General features: G+C 41.4%; 1 protein-coding gene across 1 annotated transcript in view; it reads left to right on the top strand.

The window, feature by feature from the left end:
• UBE3C (ubiquitin protein ligase E3C) overlaps positions 1–23,752 on the top strand; it is a 178,711-nt gene that overhangs the window by 10,740 nt on the left and 144,219 nt on the right. Inside the window, exons 2-5 of the mRNA XM_075922749.2 lie at positions 6,019–6,072; positions 9,634–9,708; positions 10,490–10,636; positions 17,760–17,875. Of these exons, the coding sequence (XP_075778864.1) occupies positions 6,019–6,072; positions 9,634–9,708; positions 10,490–10,636; positions 17,760–17,875 (392 nt within the window). The remainder of the gene's footprint in view (positions 1–6,018; positions 6,073–9,633; positions 9,709–10,489; positions 10,637–17,759; positions 17,876–23,752) is intronic.

The following is a 23,752-nucleotide window of genomic DNA, read 5'->3' as shown; positions in this document are numbered from 1 at the left end:
ATAGCCTGCAGTGCAGCCAGCTCCCCAGGAGCTGGGCTGGCAACCAGTGTGTGTCAGGAGCCAGCTCCTGGCTGGTGGCCTCACTCCCGTATCAGAGGCAGCTGTACAGGGCAGCAGCCAGCTCCCCAGGAGCAGGGCCTGGAGCTGGCATGTAACTGTTACTGTAACAGAAAAGCTCATGCTTATTGGTTAACCATTTAAACAGTTACTCCGTTTCATCCCTAATAACTAGATAAAGATGGCCTTGTAATACAAATAATTACTGAGATTTTTTTCTATAAATTAAGCTACTCGTAGAGCATATATGTTAGAATTGGAGTACTTGACCTAATACGTCTTTGGTTACTGATGCTTTATCGAGTCTGGTTTTTTAAATATCTTAGGTGAGGTTATTTCACAGCCAAATAGATCTCACTGTCAAAAAGATATTTGTTGTATTTTCATAATAAATGTGCCATTTAATCTTTGTTATAACTCCATTGTATCTCTCTCAAAACTTTTCCTGTAGGATAACAGAGTGATGTCATCATGTCACTCGGCATCCCGAGGAGCCCTGACCACGTGACTGCTTTGTGAAATGGTGGGGTGGTAGCCCTATCCCGTTGAGTCCCCTGAACCAGTGTCTTTCTGCCTATGCCCCCCAGCCTGTCCGGCCCACGTGCCTGCTGTGTGGCTTGGCTTTGTGTGGCCTGGGCTTAGGTGCGCTCTACTGGGCCTGCTGCAAGCTGGGCAGGTCTTGCTCCCCAGCTCTCTGGAGCCTCTGCTCTGCACTCTGAGCTCCCTGGGCTTGCCATGGAACAAAGCTGCCCCAGTTGGCCCATTCAGAAACGCTGGGCTGGGGACGGGCTGTGGCTCCTCCTGTGGTGCTGCCTGGCCTGGTGGTGCTCCTGGAGGGGAGGGGTACAAAGATCGACATATTCGTGGGAGGGGGCAGGGTGTTTGTAAGGAGGGAGGAAAGTGGGATAAGATCTATGTGGGAATGGGCAGTGCAGTAAAGGGGGATGGTGGAGGTGAAGGGGATATAGGAATAGAGTGTGGGATTTAGGGAAGGATGGGGGTGTAGGAATGGAGGAAGGAGGTTGGGGTAGGGATAGTCAGTGTAGGGTGGGGAGGTGGAGAGGTTAGGGAGAATGGTGAGTGCAGGAATGGAGGCAGAGGGATCAAATTCAAATACAGGTTGGGGGGTGGGAGTGGAGAAGAGCTGGGGCTGGCCTTGGCCTGGAGGCTGGATTAGAGGGGGCAAGCTAGGGCCGCCATGCATTGTCCTGGCCCTCCCCAGTGGCTGGGGGAGAGCCAGGCCTGCCTACCCACAGAGACGGGTGTTGTCAAGCGTAGCGATCAGGAGATGTTTGTTGTATTTTCATAATAAATGTGCTATTTAATCTTTGTTATAACTCCATTGTACTGATGTTTAAAATGCAAATACATTGAGATTTGTTGTCTTGCCCCCCCTTTGGTCATTGAATAACCAGGTTTTACGCATCTAATTGTATTTGTTCCCTGAAAGTTAGTTACTTCATGATATCTAGTTTATACTCTAAACCAAGGGTTCTCAATGTTTGTGATACTGCAACCCCCTCTAAGTTGCTCATGACCCCCCGTGGGGTCGGGGACCCATAGTTTGAGAAACGCGGCTCTAAACATTCAAGGTTTTTGAATACAATAACTTCAAATATTTATACAATATTGGATCAAGAACTTTAATATTATTTTAATATTATATTTGTTTATACATGTGTTCATTCAAGCATGAGGAAATGGACTAATTACATGGTAGTCCACTAATCATTAGTCTTCTGAAACTGGATGGGCCACAAATGGGGGAATGGGAGGAAGTAGGCTATAAGGAGAATTGATTTTGGGCTTCCAATCCCTCTTGCCATTTTTTCCTGTCCATGTATCTTTTTTTTTTATGTACAGTGAAAGCTTTATCATCTGGCACTCTGTTAGCCAGAAAACTTTAACTGGCATTGCCTCCAGCCACAATACTGTCACATCTTCAAGCGCACAGGCCTGACTTGGTTTACCATAATTGGCTTAACAATTTTTTATTAAGAAGTAGTAATCATCTTTAACTCAAAATAGAAATGTGGGACCATCTGCCTCACATTACAAAACTACCAATATTAAGAACTTGAGTTTTACTATTATTGCCCATTGGTTTTTCCTAGGTTGATGGAACCCCCAGATAACCAGAATTTTTATATAACCAGTACACCCTAATTCCCGAGCATGCCAGATAACACAGGTTTCACAGTATCATGATTGTCTCTTTCCCATCCCCTTTTCATTCCTCACCCATGCCTATTCATCTTTAGTTCAGTATGTCTTCCTTTTTGTTTCTCTTTTGTTTTCCCTTCAGCCCTGAAATGTGAAAAATTACAAATTTACATGTTTTAGAGCAGGAGTGTTTTCTTATTTGCTTTGTCTGCAGAGTGAAACAGATGGACAGGTGTCACTGGGAGTGTATTTTTTACAGGCGTTTGATACTAAGAGTTTCCTCCAGTACCAGATATAGTAGATCACTGGAGTTAACTCTTTTCTGGCAATTGATACTCTTCAAGGAAATAGCTGAAAACTCAGATTATCAATTGATTCATATTTGGTTCATGCTATCAAAATTACCCTTTTATCTACTTTATTCATGGTATATTATTAATTTCAATTTGTCTTTTTACATGATACAGTCAGAAACGTTTACTGTGGCAGTGAGAGAGGATTTCTTTCCATTTGAAATCTTATTTTTTTAAATATACCAATTTAATGATATTTTTATTGTTTAAAATATTCAGAAACAATTCTCTTTGGAGACCAATGAGACTCAGTGTCTTTGGAAATTAAAATACTGCCTATAGAGATCAGATTGGCAGAGGGTGGGTTTTTTTTTTTGCCTTCTTCTGCAATGTGTGGTATGTGTCACTTGCTGATTTGAACTAGAATAAATTGTGGAATCTCTGTAACTTGAAGTTTTAAATCAGGATTTGGATACTTCTGTAACACAGTTTATTACAGAAGTAATAGATGGATGGGTGAGGTTTTGTGTCCTACAATGTGCGGGAGGCTAGACCAGAAGATCCTGATGGTCCTTTCTGACCTTGAAGTCTATGAGGAATAAGTGGTGGGATTTTTTTCCTCCTCTACTAAACTGTACAAAATAGTTTTAAAATCCCATTTAAACTGGACAGTTTTTTCTGGCACTTGGCTTTTCTTTTTTCCAGTATTTTACTTTGTGTCTGACTGCCTTGTATTAAAGTCTGTTGTACCATATGAAGAAATTAGAGGATAGTGTTCACTTAATTTTTTTACTTCTTTTAGCAGTGTATTATATAAAAGGATCCTAATCAAAGTAGGGATGTTAAATTTTGATTAACTAATTGAAGAGTCGATGGGATTTCCATCGACTATTCGATTAGTTGATAAGGACTAGCGCATTCTTCCTTTGAAATGTACAAGAGCCCCAGCAGGAGGGCAGCAAGGGTGGGGGGAAGAGAAGAAGGTGCTGGGGAGAGCTCTCTTAAAAGCTGGTTTCCTCCAGCTCCGTGGGAGGGGTCAGGGAGGCAGCGGCAGCCAACTTCAAAATGTATGAGTCCCCGCTGGGGCTCTCATATGTTTCAAAGAATGAAATACTGCATGGAGCTTTGGGTCAGTGGGGGACTCCCTGTTGACCCCAGGATCCGTGTAGCACTTGCTCTTTGAAATATACAGGAGCCTCAGTGGGCCGCTGCACCCCTGCCACCTCCCACGGTGCTGGACTGGGGGGAAACCGGCTTTTAAGCCAGCTCCCCTCCAGCACACCCTTCTCTTCCCCCCCCCTTTGCTGCCTCTTTGTGGTAAGGGGGGGGGAAGCGACTAGTCGACTAGTGTGTTGACTATCCAATACACTTTTGCTTATCAGATAGTCGGCTATTCGATTAGTCACTTACATCCCTAAATCAAAGTTTGTCTATTTTCAAATTTCAGTTTTTACAGTTGTATTCTTGGCATCCAAAGATTGAGGACAGTTGGTTTAGAAATGATTACATTTTTTTATAAAATTAAAAAAGTTTACTTCAGATGCATTGATTAGTTTATTTTGGGAGTAGTATGTTCTGACTATGATTTTTGGCTAATTTTTCTGTAGACTAATGAGAGAGTACATAGAAATAGAGAAAGAAAAAGGTGATTTTGGGTATCTCCACATGTGGACTGTGGTGGAGAATGAAAAAGATCCTTTTAAATAAATTATTTTGTTTAGGTCAAGGGTCTCAAACTCCCGTTCTGGGGGCTATCTGCAGTTGAAGCACTTCCCCAATCTGGCCTGCAAAATATTTTGAAAAAGTTATTTAATCAGGCTCTTGAGGCTGCCAGTCCAGAGATGAGGGTGGCATTGTGGATGGCACGCAGGGACTATGCCTCGCGCATGGCTCCCAGCAGCACCCAGGCCCCCAGTGCCCACGTAGTCCCAACCAGAGAGGGCGCTGCTTGATCTGGGAAGCTGCGCGGGCTGCCTTTGCCGTGATGTGAACAATGCTGGCTAGGGAGCTGCCCGAGCCGATATGCTTCTGCAGTTAGCGAGGTGGGTCTAGTGGATTTTGCTTTTGGCTACTCTGAGTGGAGGTGTGGGATCCCAGGGTGAGGCCGTGGATATTGGCAGAGAGGAGGGAAGGCAGGATTCCAGTGTGAGAGCTCGCCTGTTAGTGTGAGGTAGAAATGTAAGTGATTAACCAGAAAGCCCCACCGTTAATGGGAAGCATCTCTGCCCTAGTGCCTAGAGCGGAGAGCCACAGGAGGCAGCCAGCTGCTTACAGTGGCATGGGGCTGCTCTGTGCCTGAGGGTCCTGCAGCCCCGCAGGCAGCTTGGAGGGCCAGACCCAACCCATAGGTTGCATCTTGCTGGCCCTTAGCCTAAAAGCTTATTTGCAGGTTATTGTGGAGGTATATTTTTCTAATTGCTCTTCACACCTAATAATATTTTCCTTCTAAAGTTCCCACATGTACTCTAGAGGTGTGAATGGGTTAACCATTTCCCAGGAGCAGCCCACGGCTCGTCATGGGCAGAAGGCTGTTTCAGCCCCATTGGGCTGCTGACTCCCAGCCTGTGAGGGCTGGGTCTGGAAGTGGGAGGAAGAGAGGGCTTCCGGCTTCCAGCCCATGTGGGCTTGGAGTCACAACCTCTCAGGGCGGAACCAGCAGTGAGGGGGTGTAAAACTAGCTGGTAGCCCTCCCTCCCCCCTTGCTGCTCCGCATTGGAGCAGCCCCCTCCAGCCTGCCCCTATTTAATCAATTAAACAGTTAAACTTAGCATTTAATCCGTTAACTAATTCAATGGGATTTTACATCCCTAATATACTCCTTCATATCTTTTTAATACTTGTGCAGTCATTTTCCTGGAAGTTGTGCATCATAGCTTTAATTTGATCCTCGATGATAATAATTAAAAAATACTTGATGCTTTTTATGTCGGAATGTAAAAATATCCTTCATGCTGGCAATATGTTGAAACCATTTATTGACATCTTGGTCCTCACTGTTTTGTGGGGATGGAGAAAACTTAATGATTGATTAAGGCAAAAACTGCTGGGACTCAAAGATAGAACTCAGGCCTCCTGGTTTTGCCACAGACCTTGGAAACGTCACTTTGTCTCCAAGCAAGTACTAACCATACATATAACAGTCTTACAATTACACCAATTTAGGTACTTTGCTGGATTGGGTAATTAATCTCCCTCTGCCTTGGGTTCCCATCTGTAAAATAGGAATAATATTTTTCTAAATTATAGGTATGTGTTCTGAGTTTAAATTCATTAATGTGTGTGAACTTTCAAATGGATTGGTAGAAGTAGATGGTAAATGCACATGTAATTGCATCAGATCTGGGTTCCTAACAGTGAATATGTGAATAGGTAACTTTTCTACCATTTCTTGAACATGGAATGTATTCTGTACTGTGAACCATTTAAAAAGAAACATATATTATTTTATGCAAATACCAGAATTTATGCGTGAAAACACTACAGCAATTTTTTTGTCCCCTTCTAGGAAGAAAAGGCTTCGCTTCTGCATCGTACCCAGGAAGAAAGGCGTAAACGAGAGGTGAATATAATGTCTTTTAAAACAGCTTGCATGTATTTTGTAATTTTCTTTCAGCATGATAATTGAAATCTTGTATCTTAGTTGTTTTTACTTGAAATTGTTCTATAGTTTTTTCATTGTTAACTTTCTATGTACATTTTGTTCTTCAGTATATTATAATCAACACAGACATTTAACACTTCCTCCCCTAGATTGCCCCATAGAATATTTTTCTCAAAGAGCTATTTACTAACAAAAACAACCTAAAAAGAGCATTTAGGCTCTGATATAGTGCCCACGGAAGTCAATGGGAGTTTTGCCATTGCCTTGAATGAATGGTGGATTAAGCCTGTAATGGAAAGAGGAATTTATATGTTCAGGACTTTTTGTCTTTATGCTGCTTTTAAATAGGGATGTAAAATCCTGCTTAACCTTTTAACCGATTAGGCAGATCCCACAGGCAGGGCTGCCAGTGCAGAGGCTGCTGCTCCTAATCCCTCTAGGGGTGCCAGTCCATTCCATGGTGAGCCCAATGGAACTGGAGTAGCCCTTGGTCTATGGCCAGCTGCTCCTGGGCACTGGTTAACCAGTCACTGTAAGAATCACTCGGTTAGGCTGCTATTCACCAGATAACCAGTTACCCATTCACATCCTCACGCTTAGCCCATGATTCCCTTTGGACTGGGACTCGGAAGAACTGAGTTCTATACTGGACTCTGCCATTAGCCTCTTCCCCTTTCAGTGCTTCAGTTTTCCCATCTGTAAAAAGATTATACTGACCTCCTTCGTAAAGTACTTCGAAATCTAATGATGAAAGAACACTGTAAAAGGAATAGATATTATCATAATAATGATACTTGGACCTGCAATTAAATCACAATCCTGTGTTGCCATGGTTAATTACTCCAGAGTTAGCTATGAAAAAAATATAAATGGTTAGGGTGAAAATGCTGTATTCCAAACACGGTTGTCTTTTTAATGAACAAACGAGATGATAAAATAATACAAAGGGATTAGAAATAATTTTTTGTTGACTTAGGTTGGTGAGGCTTATTGGTTAAAGTTAACCAGTGGGGGCTGGAGCAGCTCCCCACCTGCCGTGGGCAGGGGGCTGCTCTAGCTCTGTTGGAAGCCCACTGCAGACAGGGGCTGCTCCACGACAACCTCCCTCACCACGGTAGCGGGCTACTCCGGAGTCTTGGTTGGGGCACCCTCCCTCTGTGGAGGGCCCGGGTGTCGAGCAGGCAAGGGCTATTCTAGCAGGGATGCTGGAACAGCCCCTGTCTGTGGGGCTCTGTGGGAGCAGCTCCAGCCCAGCTGGTGCAACTTCTGCTTGCGGCAGGTATGGAGCAACTCCAGCTGGGCTGGAGTGATCCCCCTGTCTGCCTTCTGCTTGAATTGGTTAACTGGTTAAACACATTGGGTTTTTACATCCCTAGTCCCTATGTTAAGGAAGGTGAAAATACTACTTTAAGTTTAGATAATTGGTCTCAGACAACCATGTGTACCAGAACAGTTTCATGCTGATAAAGAACATGAACAAGAACACTGGACTCATATACCTGTGCTTTGGCTTTTGCTAGAGTGGTAACATGTTCTATTATAAAATAGCGAATTATATTAGTTACTGGGTTTTGAGGACAAGAAGGATCTGGTTGTTAAGTTGGATGTACAATTATGTCCTGAATTTACACATTCATGTTTTATCTTAAATTCCCATTTATGATCTGTCAGTCCTTACCAACATACAAAAGTACTATTCTGTGTTTGAGAAATTGTTTGCTAAGTGACAATACTTGCAGCTGCTAATACTTGCATCATAAATAAATCCCTGTGTACAGGCATATTACAGGAATATACTTTGTGTATGTTTCACACAAATGTTTGTATAACATATATCTCTACAAATATTAATTTTGCAGTAAAAAAGAAAAGTCCCTTGGTAAAAGAGGTTTTTAAAAGAATGAGTCCTTTGAGAGCAAAATCAGTTATGCTTTCAAAAAATGCGTGCCATGAAATCTCAGTAGTGACCTCAGACTTTAAACATACACAATTATGGGTCACTAATTGACAATTATATATTCTAGGATGAAACCCCTACTTGCAGAGATGGAAAATATATCTGCCTTGTGGCATAATTTTGCCCTGTGATGATATGGAGAGGTGTTGCCTCTCCATAGTTGAGGTTCAGAAGTTTTTTCTTAATTTTGCCCTTCCACCCATTAAAATCCTAAAATCTTTGGTATTTAAAATGTTAGGTTTTGGTCTGGGGCCAGCATGGAATTAATTTGTTTGGATATTAGAATATTCAGGCTATCTGTTTGGGGACCTGGGATTCAGCAACATAATGGATATTGAATTGTTTTTTCAGAAATTCTTTTAATGCTATTTTGCCACCTCATCTCAAAAAATTGCATGCCTTAGAAAACAGGAAAAACCATATTTGGTAAATTAATCACTAGTAAATTAGAATAAGAAGAATGGCTGGTTTGTCTACAGTAAAATTTAAATAGCATCAGACTTTAGCCTTTTTTTCTTTTTTGCCTGTGTAGGCCTTAAAAACGTATGTGGGTTTCACTGGGTTTTTTTAAGGGGGGAAAAAAATTACCTGATTTTGCTGTTGCGTGATTTTCTTACTTCCCCTGTCTTTAACCATTGCGTTTGAGAGCTCCTTACTTAATTACCTGCAATTTTATCCTTCCCCCAACCCATAAATGCATCCTACCAAATTATATGGACATGAAGGGAAATGTAATTCTACACACATTTCCCTTGGATACATCTTAGCACCTTATTTGGCTGTGCTAGGAGTAGAAACAGTTAAACTTCTTCCCTACTACCTGAGCCATCCCAGCTTGGCTTCCTGCTTAATCCTTTTTGCAGAAATTAAGTCTCTTAAGGAAATGACACTTGAAGATATTTCTGGGTGCTGAGAAGACTCCATAAAATGTTTTCCATCTTGTCTAATTTTTGTGGGAAGAAGTATCTTTTCCTATATCCATGCCATGTTTCTGAGTCTGAAGCATGAGATCTCATCTTTTAGAAGCAAAGGATCCCTTTAGAGGAAGTAGGACTACACCAAGAATATACTGGAATGACATTTATTTCTTATCTTAAAAGGCCAAAACTTTGGCTGACCACTTGATCACAGGGTAAACAGTATTATCATATTTGAATCAGTCATTAATAAGTGTATTGTTAAAACACTATGTTTAATAAGATATGAAAACTCTTTTTTTGTTCCTCAAATCCTGACATTTTCATATTATTCTTGCTGATGTTTAAAAATTGCTTATATCCTGCTATAAATTTACACTGCTTTTATAAACAAAAGGCATCTCTTAATGGGTAGTACTAAATTATGTAGATCTGCATACTTGTCACTGATGTATAAATCATAAGCACCTTTCTATTATTTTGGTAAAGATGTATTTCATTTTCATAAATAAGCAAAAGTGACTCGGACAAAGTATACAGAAAACAAAAATGTATTTGAATTCAAATATACATGCTAACATTATAAAAGCTAGAATCAGTTCAGCATCTTTTATATTTGACTGCCTTATTTCTTTCATTTTATAGGAAGAAAGACGAAGGCTGAAAAATGCAATAATCATCCAGTCCTTTGTACGGGGGTATAGAGTCAGAAAATACCAAGTAGGTATTTTTCTCCTAAATTGAGAGAGATTGGGATAACACGAATGTGTAAAACAATTTAATTGAAATTGGGGTTTCTTAATATGATAGTCCTAGTCATTTCTGTTGAGCAACTTTTGATATTGCTAGCTTCCTGTGGTAAGTAAGCATGCTGCAAACCTATGTAAGAATAGTGAAAAGCAAAAGTTTTTATTTTTATTTTCAGTCTGGACTTAGTTTTAAAAGGCACCTTTTAATGAGCATTGGCTTAAGTGGGAATTCTTGTGCTTTTAAAGTTAAGTACATACAGAAGGGCATTGCTGGACCATGTTCTTGCAGCTGCCATTTACATGAAGAAAAGCTATGGTTGCTTAGCACTTCTGAAAATGAAATGATTTAAATGGCATTTTTATAGTGTTGAACACAAACAGATTTCTTTGTATAATTTCAGTGACAGATTGGTTTGGAAGGGGCTTCTTCAAGATAGTAATGGGTCAGTTATTCTGCAAAAGGCTTGTTTCTGTTTATGAACTGGTTTACAGTGGGCTCTGACTTAGAGTCCATTTATATTAAATGTTATTTCTTAACATGAATCTCCAGAACAAATTGTAAATAAAGAATTTGCATAATGCGGTGGAGGGGATTTGTATAACTTGGATTCTTAACAAATATATGAAATCAAAATAGTCCATTCATTTTACTTCTCAATTAAATAGAAACGCAAAATTAGTAGCTTAAAATCCTGCATGTATATTTTAATATGTTGTCAGAACATAATTTTAATTTCTTTTTAATATTTAAGTACTCCATCCAAAGAAGTGAATTTGATTGCTGTGCTAATTTGGCACAATCTGGAGGAACGGTCTCCATTACCAGTGGAGCTAATCTAACCCTTTTAGTACGTCAACTTCTGTTTTTTTATAGACAGAAGGAGGATTCTAAGCGTTTGGTGAGTGCCAATACATATTTTACTTTACTGTAATTAGTTTTATTTCTTGCATATTTTGGACACTTAATTATGAATTGCTTCATTCAGCAGAAATACGTAGGGAGGCTGCAGAATAGGCTTAATTATCCTTTATATCCATTTGTTAGACATGTAGCTATACTTGAAAAAGTATAAAAAAATCTACAGGTTGGACCTCCCTTGGAACCTGACTGGTCCTAAAGGAGGGCCTTCTGGCTTCTTCTGTCCTGGTCCCTGGTCCCGTTGCCTCCAGGCTTTTGTTTGTGCTCTGGCTCTACTGCTTTGGGCTCTGGCTGCTGCCACCAGGCTCAGGCCCCGCCCCCACGCTGCTGGCCCAGCCAGGGCTCCCTGGGGCTGGAGTTCTCCAGCCACTGCTGGCCCCACTGCCTGGGTTCCTGGCTGCGCTGCTGCGTTCCTGGCTGTGCCACTGGCCCCCAGTTATGGGGCTCCCAGCTGTGCTGCAGGGCTCCCGGATACGCCACCGACTCCTCCTGCTGCAGGGTTCCCAGCTGTGCTGCAGGGCTCATGGCCATGCCACTAGCCCCCCTTGCCATGGGGCTTCTATCCACACTACTAGACCTCCCAGCCTTTGGGCTCTCTGGTCTAGTATCATCCGTGGTTCTGCTGGACCACAGATGTTGCAAGACAAGAGAGTCCCGGGCTAGGGAGATATATCCTATAGTTTTGAAGAGAGCTAAAGTAGGTTGATTTTTGTGTGTAGCTTTCTTCTTTTGTACTTCCTCTTGAATGATCATTCAGATATAATAGCACAGGATCCCCATCTTGTACATATAATTAAATATTAAAAATTAGCAGAAAGCTTGAGAAACACTTCTGAATAGCAACATAAATGGTATACATAACTCATCAGAAAAATGCATGCAAACTGCCACCATGAGAAACTAGTTTAGTTAGCATTGGGTTCTCCCTCCTCCCACCCCTGTTTTCTTTAGCTTCTCTTCCCACAAGCTTTATATGAGGTCTCTGAGTTTTTTACAGTAACAGATAAGGATAGCAGGTCTCTGTGGAAGTCTAAATCCTGCAAAGAGGATTTGAATATTAAAGTGTATTGATATGAAACTATTAAGACTGTTGGAAAATTTTGAATATATGTGGAATACACTTTTTTCCTTGTTAGCAGTAAAAGCTTTTTCAGCTTCAACTTTTAAACATGGGGTGAACATTTCTCATACCTTAAAACTTCTCAGTTGAGGAATCTCCTTCTTTCTCAATGAAGAATTACAATAGGTCATCTTAAAATGTGTTTTGTAAAGTGCACTGTGCATTTGGTGTGCCTGTATATGTATACAATAGTATATTAAACTTATTCATTTTTTATAACCGTGTATATGGCATGTTACAAAAAAATAGCCTGACAAGACATGACTGCAGACTGTTAGCCTAGTTCTGAGAATTAATATGGATATTATTTTGTGCGACATTGAAAAATAAACTTCCCTTCCTACCATGGAGTTAATTGTGCTGTTCCCAGAGCATACTATTCAGATCTTGATAGTGAAGGTGCATATAAAAGAAATAAGCAAAAGGAGATTGTTTGCATGTGCTCCATTAAAATATAGATTTGAAAAATCCCCAGCCTTTATCAAAGGAGACCATCTGTAAGAAAAGAGATGTAACTGTTATTCAGATTGTGGGAGAACATTAAACTAATTATTAATGAATATGCTCACTAATAAGACTTTCTAACCAGTTTTTACATTAGTATATATTTTCTTGTATTTTGCATTTCCCTACACATGCTGCTTTATTTATGCTCTTAGCTAAGAGGGAAAGCCATTCCTGTATTCCCAGTGGTTCACTGGTTTCCCAGTATCTAACTTAATGGCATATGGTGAGAGTGGCAACTGTCCCATGTCCTCAGCAATTTCTTTAAATCTATCATTTCTTTCCTAAGGAGTCCTAGTGTTTTCTACTGTATGCTTGATTAAAAACGGACCTTTAAAGCTTATATGTGAAAGCATTGCGTTTTCTACAGTCCTAACATGCATGCTTTACCACCACTGCCTTATGTTTCTCCTGACATTTATTATCTTGAACATTTTACCCTTATAGGAAATCAGATAATACTTATTTTAAAAACTTGCTGGTAGACTATTTTTTATATGAATGGGTGCCATTTCCCAGTCCATATCATTCGGACTGGTATTCAGATCTTCTCACAGAATTTATCTGTGTGTTCAAGGTATCCTTTTCTTATCACATAAATCACTTAAGCAGTCATGATATCATTCCTACTTCTTTTCTGTTGCAGCAGTCTCACTGCCCTCTCGTTCTGTTCTGTTGTAAACCTGAAATATCAACATATTTTACTATAGGTATAAATAATTAAAAATAGTCTCTCTTAGGAAACTGATAATTAACCCTGACTTTTTCAGATGACATCAAGGTGTTTCATAGAGATTTAAGACCAGAGGGACCATTAGATAATGTAGCCTAACCTCCTGTATATAACGGGCCTTTAAATTTCACTCAGTTACCTTTGTGTTGAGCCCAATAACTCCTGTTTGGCTAAAGTATATCTTCCAGAAAGACATCCAGTCTTGATTTGAAGCATTCACTACTGCCTTTGTCTCGCCTCAGTTTTCAACCGCTGGTTCTTGTTAGGTCTTTCTTTGCTCAATATAAAAAGCCCATTATTACCCCTTATTTTCTCCGTGTGAAGGTACTAATGTGGTGTAATCAAGTCTTGAGTTATTTCCCATTTAAAGAATAGCCTAATTACATTAACTTCAGAGGAAATGAGTAATTAATACAGGCATTAAAGAAAATGCCTAAAACATTAAAAAAATCATAAAACTTTATCAGTAAATCCAGGCCAAAGAAAGAAACCAAGAAGAGAATTTCAAATTGTTGAGTATGCTATTTGCCCTTCATAAGTACTATTGTAGTCAGGTTTTTTAATATATTACAGTGCTTCATAAAAATGCTTTGAATTTGAGGAATTATGATAAATATTTTGTCAATTTATTCGATTTGAGTGGTGACAGCAGGGCATTTCCCTCCCCTGTCAGCATGCGTCTACACTGCAGGGCTTAACTCGAAATAAGCTGTGCAAATTAAGCTATGTCAGTTGCATAGCTTATTTCAAAATAGCTTATTTTGAAATTGGGAGTGTCTACACAGCATTTATTTTGAAACAGAACACTCTTCCTCTGACTTCCCTTAGTCCTTGTACAATGAGGGTTACAGGAGTCAGAGTAAGAAGTCCTCCAGCTTGACAGTACTTCAACATTATTTCAAAATAACTGCCTGCTGTGTAGACACAGACTAAGTTATTGCAAAATAAAACTAGTTATTTTGAAATAATGTTGCTGTGTAGACGTACCTCAGAGAGGCAGAAGTAGCATTATGGGGACCTCTTCTCCTCGTCCTCCTTCCAGCAGCAGAAGTGGAGGTAGAAGTAGGGTGGTGGGGAAGTATCTATCTCAGCAGTTGAGAGGAATTTGCTTGGAAGGATGGGTTATGTTAGCTGCTGTCACAGATCCTACTAAGCATCTCTCGTGGCTACTCACTGGGACTTCTGTGAGGGTAGTCCAGGCCTCTGCTATTCTGGATCTCCAGGTTGCCAAGCTTCTAGAGCAGTGGTCACCAACCAGTAGATGGGGATCTACCAGTAGATCTTGGAGCCTCTGCCCAGGTGATCCTGACAGGTTTGGCCAGGAACCTAACAAGTGCCATACTTCAGTTGCCTCTCCACCCACTGTCATGCTGCTCCTGCCCTGTACTTTGGAGCTGGCCTCCTGGGAGCCTCCTGCTTGCTGAGCAGGGTGTGGGAGAGAGAAGAGGTGGGGCACTGATGCCAGGGTGTCCCTCATCCCGCCACTTCTGTACCCTGTCTCCACACAGAGGGAAGGGCATAGAGGGAGTTTAGAAATGCAAATCTCTGTCTCTCTCATACACTGTGTGTTTCTGTTGTTCTCTCACACTCTGTCCTTCACTCTCATCTCCTGACCCAACACCTACATGGGGGGAGGGGGTTGTTGTTACTTCTTTTACTGATTGCAAAGTGGGTTATTTTTGGGTTTTGACTGGTCTGTGCATTTCATAATTTTCATTTCTCTCTTATGCTTAAATTTAATTCTTTGAGTAGTGAGTTCTATAATGCCTAACCTTCTGTGGCTGGAGTAATTATCCCTGTGGTAATTGCTGCTCCTGGATGTGGCTGGCATGTCCCTTCAGCCTGTGAGAGAGGCAGAGCAGGGGTTCTCCACATGCTGTCCTTATCTGAAGACACCACTCCTGCAGTTCCCATTGATCAATAATGGGGAACTGTGGCCAGTAGACACTGTGGGCTCTGTGCCTGTAGATGAGGGGCAGCACGTGGCGCCATAGAGCCATTGCTGTACATGCCAGCTGTTTTCAGGAGAGATGCAGGGCCACGGCAAGTGTAAGCCTGCCTTAACTCCACCCAGAAGCCATCTCAGTTAAACAGTGCCCAGCCAGAGCCTGCTTCCTCAACCCCTGTCGCATCCCTAAACGGCCTCCTATACCCCACCTCCTGCCCTAGACATGAATTCCCCTGCACCCAAACTCCTTCCCAGAGTTTGCACCCTGAAACTCCTTCTGGACCCCAGTCCCCCAGCCTGGCCTAAGCTCGGAGCCCCTCTCACACTCCAAACTCCTTGGCCAAAAACCAGAGCCTGAAACCCAACCCCTACCTCAGCCTGGTGAAACTGAGTGAGGATAGGGGACGAAGGGGATGGAGTGAGTGGGGTTAGGCCTTGAGAAGGGGTAGAGCAGGGCCAGGGCCTCGAAGAAGGGGCAGGAAGGAAGCTGGGCAAGGGTATTTGGGTTTGAGAGAGATCTTACATTGCACTTAAATTGAAATAGTGATCGTGTTGTTAAAAAGGTTGGAGACCACTGTTCTAGAGTCTCATCAGTGTGCATCATTAGTCCTTCCTTTGCTTCTTTAGCATGTTTCTTTGGCATGGATGATCCGCTACCCTTCTCGGAAATGGAGCTCCTCAGCACATGTGCCTTGAATCCTCAGGCCCAGTACTAACTTCTGGGTTACCCCAGTTACTTACTTACCCCTCTGCAAGAATTTCTTCCCAAAGTATAGAAGCTTCTAGTCAGGTTAACTTTCTCAGGGCATGCAGCTTTATGAAACAGTTAACACACAAAGTCTAATGTGTTTTTGCTTTTGTCCTTAATCACATAAAGCCTGGGGGGAGTATAGATTGTACCAAAAATGAACATCTTAAACTGCAGTGTCTCTCACTAGTCCATCCTTTCATTGTGATCCTGTGTGAATCACCTGGGCAATGTTGAACCAGGTTTTGTACCTGTGGAGGCTGAGGGGAAGGAAGCATGAGTCATTGTTAGTTCAGTGAAGAGCAAGCCTATCCCCGCACTCTCCTGGCAGCAGCAGCTCTTCTCCTGCAGGGCTGGGCCCAGCTCCCCACTCTAGGTGTTGCAACATGGCACATGGAGCAGTGGGGAGGCCAAATTTGAATAAGTGGCATTGTGACATTCTCCATTTCACAACATTAGGAGGGGGGAGTCAGGCCTAGCCTTACAGAACAGGCAGTGATGCTGCTGTTTAAATACGGGGTAAAACTCACTCTTCAGCTAGTGTGCAAATTCATGTCATGTACGTACTTTTGACAGATGCATAATATGCTTGAAAAGGTGTTGCGTGTCTGTTAGTGCCATCACTGCATTGGGTTTGAGGAAGACAGGCAGGGAGACCCCAGTTCCATTGACTGTTGCATATTCTGTTGCTTCTCCCTCATGGACTGGAGGAAATAGCCCATGAGCACAACAACTTGTGGTTTTTTTAGATCCTTCAACCACCTGTGTCAGGTGATAGTTTACTGGCTTCCCCAAACCCCTGCTGGTTGTAAGGGTAACTGGTAAGCATCACCCTTAAGAGATGATGCTTACTGATTCTGGTTAACTGTTAACCAGCGGGTGCTACAGCTGCTTTCCACCTGCCACAGCCGGCCTGAGTGCTCCACAGGCAGGAGCTGTTCCAACATCTGGAGCAGCCCCTGACAATGGAAGGCCTGGGCGCTCTGCAGGCAGGAACTGCTCCAGGGTCTGGTGCAGCCTCTGTCTGGGGGGAGCCAGGGTACCCCACTGGCAGGGACTGTCCCTGCTCGTCCCCTTTAATTGGTTAACTGGTTAAACATAATGTTTAACTGTTAAACCAATTAAATGGGGTTTTACATCTCTGACCCCTGAGGTGACTTTGTTGTCAAGGTAACTTCTTTCTTGCTAATTTAATTCTTCTAGGCAGGGGCTAGTCTTCTGAGCAGGGACCAGTCTATAGTGTATAGATTTCTAGTGATTGGATACTTAACTTCAGCTGTCATGTTTGCCCGTCCATCCACCAACCTTTGCAATCTCAACACAGCATAGAGAAACAGTCAAAAGATTGCACATTCTGAATGGATTTTGCAGCCTGGCACAGACACACAGGGTCCATAATGTCACACAGAATTCATAAATTGTACAGACATATTCCCAAATAGTCACAGCTGTGCTAGTCTCTTTTCTCATAACAAGTCAATCTTCTGTTGCCATGGTGGCAAGGCCTCCTTGAGTTGTGGGTCTCAGATGTATAGGGAGACTTATAGAGTTATTACTTCAGGTTGTCTGTAGACATTCTTGATTATAATCAGTTCTTATATTAAAGCTTTTCTTTGCAACATGAGGTCTAGACACTACTTTTATAATGAAAAGTTTAGCTTTTGACATACTAACATACTCATGTGACTCCAGTAATTGAAGCATGGGTTATTATGCTAGTGGCTTAATTGAACCTGTACTAGAGAAATATTTTATTGGTTAATGATGTTGCATTCTCATTAGATAATTCACAGTGCTAAACATAATCTTATTTTATAAACTGTAAAATCTTATGAACAGCATGTTTTCATAGTGTCTTATGTAGGCCAAAATATTATATCCTCTCTCATGTTGAGTCCTGTCTTTCTCCATGTATTGGCATTATTGGGACATTTGGTAGAGTAAGGTGCTTTTTCAAAATGAATAAGAATATTTCAATCAGCCTATAATGAATAACAACATTAATTTTTACAGGGTTTTTGATCATATTTGTGCATTTTGCTTTTCCCAGATATGGATGTGTCAGAACTTAATTAAACAGAGTTCTCAATTCGTTAAGCAGCTGGATGGTCCTGACAGACTTACTTGCTTATTCCAAATAAAAAGACTGTTGGGCCTATGTTGCAGGTAAATCTTTTTCTCCCAACTAATATTTAAATGATGTTCAGAAAGCGTATTGATATAACAAGATGAAAATTCAGGAATTAAATGTGATTCTGTTTTTTAGTCATGTTAGGTATACAGGCATCAATAAAGGCAAATCTTACCTGTTCAGGATAGTACATACACATGTGCTTATTGTCCACTGACTTCAAAGATAAACTTGTTCTTGTGTGCTGTCTTGATTAGTGATGGATTTAAGTGTATGCTAAAGTATTTTCCTGAACTGGAGCCATTAGCAATAATTGTACAAATCAGAACTAATGACTTTTTGGGGAGGAGCTGTATGGATCATAGCAGTATCTCCAGGTGATCATAAAATGCCTTATCCTTCGGGCCTTACCAAATTCAGGGCCTGAAAAATTAATCACGGATTGTGAAATATGTTTTTTTGCTTTCATCTTATACAGATTTTACAGGGGAGATCAGTATTGCTCATATTGTGTGTCCTGACCCGAAAGGGAGTTCCAGGGAGGTGGCCGCGTTGCCCCTCTTAGTTCTGCACTGCCTTCAGAGCTGGGTGGCTGGAAAATGTTGACTGCTGATGGCCAAGCTCTGCAGGCAGCAGTGAAGAAGTAAAGGTGGCAATGCCATCCAATCCCATCCTTCAGTGGTGCTGATGGTGGTGGTTCTGCCTTCAGAGCTGGGCTGCTAGCCAGTTGCCACCTCTGTCCAGCTTTGAAGGTAGCACAACAGCCACCAGCAGCAACAGTGCAGAAGTAATGTTAGCAATACTCCAACATATCCCCCCCACTCCTAGTGACCTTGCCATCCCCAACAATTTCTATGTGGGTCAGGGCCCCTACAATTACAACACTATGAAATTGCAGATTTAAATAGCTGCAGTAATGACATTTACAATTTTTTAAATCTTGTGACTGTGAATTTGCACCATTAATTTGGTAGGGGCCTACTTTTACTAACAAATTTATTGCTGTTTTATGGCTAATAAGGTTGTTTAAAATACTGTATGCTCCCACTTTTGATTTGGGGGCACAATATGCATGTGTATCTTTAACTACAGCAATGTGATAACTGTAAATAGTGATGCTGAGCATGCCTTCATATATGACCACAGAAGCAAAGTCTGCTGGGACAGAGATAAGTAGTAGACTTGGATCTGATAGAAGTAGCCCACTCTCATCCATAAAGCCAAAACGTTTTTTTTAAAAATTCAAGTGATAATAGTATCTAGCTCTCTTCTCCAGAGCTAAAAAGTCTTATGAAGAACATACTGTTTACTGTTTCCTTGGCTTGCAGAGCCAACAGTGGAAATATGCATCCAGACTTGTTTTGTCTGATTTGTATGAATTCAGTTAATGTAAGGGCATTTCTAGAAAATGGCTTGCACACTTAGATTTGGTTAAGTTTTTCTGGTAACGGTATGTACCATATATGTAGTGATCTATGACATAACTCTTTCTAAACTAAAATACAGATTACATAGGAACCCTATTTTAGATACTATATTTTCATTTCTGATCTCACTGTACTAGAAGTAAAGTTTCATTGTAATTAGAATCGCAATTTACAGTTTTAAAATTTGAAATAATTTGGGTAGTCTACTGTAAAAATGATTTCAGCATATCAGAGTTCAACGTATATATTTTACTGTATAATGTATTTGTATTAAATACATCTCAAATGTTGTTGCAATATGTGCTTATACCTGTTTTGGTTTAAATCTTTTATACATAGGTGATAAGTGGAATGGAAACAAAAAGATTTTTATACTAAATTTATATTTTCAAATAACATCTATATTTACATAGCAGAAGTTTGTTTTATCAGTTCTCATTGATTCAGTATTTGTGTATTTTACTCTTTAATGTGTCCCTTGATAATGTAAAATCTACCATGGAAATATAATTGAACGTATACATTGCACTATAGATTAGAAAGCAATAGGTTTATTGAAAACTGTTTATTTCCATGTGGAAAATTGCTCAGTGTAAATAGTTTGTAACGGTTTCAAATATTGATTCAGTAAGAGAGTCAACTAAAAAAAAACCCAAAACCACCCCACAAATTGATGCTCAAAGATATGTAATTATTAAAGAAAAATAAAATCTGATGTAGTTGGCATACATTTCCCCCTGAATTTCATAGAATTATAGAACTGTAGGATTAGAAGGGACTTTGAGAGATCATTTAGCCCAGTTGCCAGTACTCAAGATAGGACTAAGTATTATCTAGACTGGGGTTTCCCAACCTATGGGTCAGGACCCAAATATGGGTTGCCATTGCATTTTAAAAGGGTCGCCAAGTGTCTCCCCAGATGCCTCCTCTTCTCCCCCCATTTTTGAATTGCCTTGGATCACCAAGTCTTCCTGAATAGTCAAAATAGGTTCTCATCTGGAAAAGGTTGGGAACCTCTGATCTAGACCATTACATGAAAGGTGTTCGTCTAACCAGTTCTTAAAAACCTTTAGTGACTGAGATTTCACAACATTCCTAGGTAATTGTTCCAGTGCTTAGCTACTCTTAGACATTAGGAAATATTTTCTAACTGTAACCTAAATCTCCCTTGCTGAAATTGAAGCCCATTACTATTACTACTTTGCTGCTGGGATAACAATTTAGTATTCTCTTCTCCATAACTACATTTTCCATATTTGAAGAGTTTGTCCCCCTTTAGTTTTTTCCAGAAGAAATAAACCCAATTATCAGTCTTCCCTGGGTTTTTAATTATTTTTGTTGCTGTCCTGTGTTCTCCAATTTTGTCCACATCTTTCTTGTGGCGCCCTGAACTGGACACAATACTCTAGTTGAGGCCTAAGCAGCATGTAACAGAATGGAATAATTACTTCTTGTATCTTGCTTACAACACTCTGTCAATACAGCCCTAAATGATGTTTGATTTTTTGCAACATTGTTGACCCATATTGAGTTTGTGATTCACTATGACCACCAGATCCCTTTTTACAGTGCAGGCAGTCCCCGGGTTACATGGATCCGATTTACATCGGATCCCTACTTACAAACGGGGTGAGGCAACCCCGCACTAGCTGCGCCCCCCCCTGCAGACCAGGGAGATGCGAAGCTAGTGCCCTCCCCCCCCAGCAGACCAGGGAGACACGGAGAGGCTTTTCTCAGCACACACCTCAGCTTGAGAATAAAGGACTGAGGGAAGTGAGGTGTGGGAGAATAAAACTGAGTTCTGGAGAAATGTTTGGCTAGAGTTTTCCCTACAATATGTACCAGTTCCAACTTACATACAAATTCAACTTAAGAACAAACCTACAGTCCCTATCTTGTATGTAACCCGGGGACTGCCTGTACTCTTTCCTAGGCAGTCATTTCCCATTTTGTATATGAATAACTGATTGTTCATTACTAAGTGGAGTACTTTGTGTTCTTGCAGCTCCCTTTGGCTGGAAATGGCAAACTGGAGCCAATTGGAGCTGCGAGGCTCTGTGGCTATGGAGCCTTTGGTTAAACAAAGCGGTGTGGGCCTACTAGCAGCTTTCCCAAAGTGGGCCAGTGGCCCACTTAGAGAGACACTGGTCTAAATTATTGTTGAAGATTTTGAGTAGAACTGTTCCCTATGGGACCTCACTTGATATGCCCAGCAGGTTTGAGTGTGAATCATCTCTTGGAGTGGTTTTCCAGCTGGGCATGCCCTCACTATATATTAGCTCCATAAGGGTTTCGTTTCCCTAATGTATTTATGAGAAGGTCATGTGAAACATGGTCAAAAGCCCTACTAAAATCACATCTGCCACTTTCCCCCTATTCACAAGGCTTGTTACCCTGTCAAAGAAAGTGGTTAAGTTAGTTTGACATGTTTTGTCCTTGATTCAAAGTGACACAATCAACTTAAAATTATCCTTTTTTTTCCCTGGACATTTTTTTAATTAGTGTGTTTACAAATGGCACCTAACAGTACTGTGATTAGTGCAGGGGTAGTCCAAAGGGCCTCCGTGGGCTGGAGCCGGCCTGCCAAATGAGTTGATCCGGCCTGCAGAGGCCCTGCTGCTCCATCTGCCCCAGGCCAATTGGGGGAAGCACATTGCACACTCCCCTTGTCCCCAGGCCAATTGGGGCTTGGGGTGGGGGAGGAGCGCATGAAGTCTCCTGCTGCCCCGCAAGGGGGTCAGCACTTAAAGTCAACCACCAACTGCTGCTCAGCCGGTGGTTAACTATAAATGTGGTGCTCCCTTGCAGGGTGGGAGCAGGGAGTGAGAGACTTCATGTGCTCCCGCCCCCCCCCAAACCCTGATTGACCTGGGGGCAGCAGTGGGGGGGGGGGGAAGCACACAGTCTCCTCTCACCTCCAGAGGCACAGGTACCTCAGAATAGCTGATGGTTCTCTCTGTGCGGGGCAAAGACTTTGTGCGCTCCCCTACCCCCAAACCTACCGGGGTCTGTGGGTGGGGAAGCACGGCAGTATCCTGGCCCCGCTCCTTCTCCCTGAAGCCCTGCCCCTTCTGGGGCAGCCCAGGGCCACTTAAAAAATTTCTGAAGTGGCCCCTAGTCAAAAATTATTGCCCACCTCTGGATTAATGGAAGTGTTTTTCTCTGTTTTATAGTTTATTTACTTTGTGCATTTGTCAGCATTTTGCATATTCTCCTTTATAGCATATACATTTCTCTCTGTTTGAATTGGGTTTTTACACAGCAAAAGAGAGATAGGAACATGTACAATTATAAAAAATTGTCAGGGAATCTCTGGGGCAAGGATAGTAACATAAATGACTTTGAATCCTTTTTTAATTGTTAGATTTCAAGTTGGCAATGACCTTTTAATTTTTTTCACTATCATATAGTTGTGTGTATGTAAAATACAATATATGAACTAGATGATATGGACTTCATCATTGTTCTGTGTGTTGAAATCCATTTTACCTGTAGTAGAATTCAAAAGATGATCCAATCGGGTTTCTAAAGTTCTTTTTACTTCCTTCATTTTGGGGCTGTTCTTTTAACCATTCGATTCATAATTTTTCTTGTCCATAGGCACCCATCATGCTATGTACTTATTCTCCACCATTTCTTTAGTTACAGTGGTTTCATGAAGGCTATGTCTAGACTGGCATGATTTTCCGGAAATGCTTTTAACGGAAAAGTTTTCTGTTAAAAGCATTTTCGGAACAGAGCGTCTAGATTGGCACGGACGCTTTTCCGCAAAAGCACTTTTTGCAGAAAAGCGTCTGTGGCCAATCTAGATGTGCTTTTCTGCAAAAAAGCCCCGATCGCCGTTTTTGCGATCGTGGCTTTTTTGCGGAAAACAAATCTCAGCTGTCTACACTGGCCCTTTTGCGCAAAAGGGACTTTTGCCCGAACGGGAGCAGCATAGTATTTCCGCAAAAAGCACTGATTTCTTACAGTAGGAAGTCAGTGCTTTTGTGGAAATTCAAGCAGCCAGTGTAGACAGCTGGCAAGTTTTTCCGGAAAAGCGGCTGATTTTCCGGAAAAACTGGCCAGTCTAGACACAGCTGAATAGTTTAGCAAAGTAGTGGAGAGAATTGAATGGTTGGCACTTCATTCTGTAGTTGAGGACAGAACTTTTCACACACATATGATTGTCTTCAGCTGTCTCTCCAGAATCCCACACAGCTTAGTCCTGGCAGACCTGATTTTGTGTTGACATCATACCTTTTGGTATTTAGATAATCAGGATTTCTCTTCTTAGAAGTTTCATTATGATGATGTCTACTGAGTCCTGCAGACAACTAAACTTAGCAAGTCAGTGAGGTGAGGAAACTAGCAAAGGCAGGTTGGATATTTGAATGGAAAATAAAAATATACAGGTTTGTTTTAGTTAAAGCCTTTTTTTTTTTTTAAGTATTAAGAAAAAATACAAAACCTTCTCCTTCAGGATTTAAATTAAGTAGTATTGGG

This window comes from Pelodiscus sinensis, chromosome 2, assembly GCF_052426305.1.
Source record: "Pelodiscus sinensis isolate ZL-2025 chromosome 2, ASM5242630v1, whole genome shotgun sequence".
Taxonomy (NCBI): domain Eukaryota; kingdom Metazoa; phylum Chordata; order Testudines; family Trionychidae; genus Pelodiscus; species Pelodiscus sinensis.
This window is presented reverse-complemented; position numbering and strand designations above follow the sequence as displayed.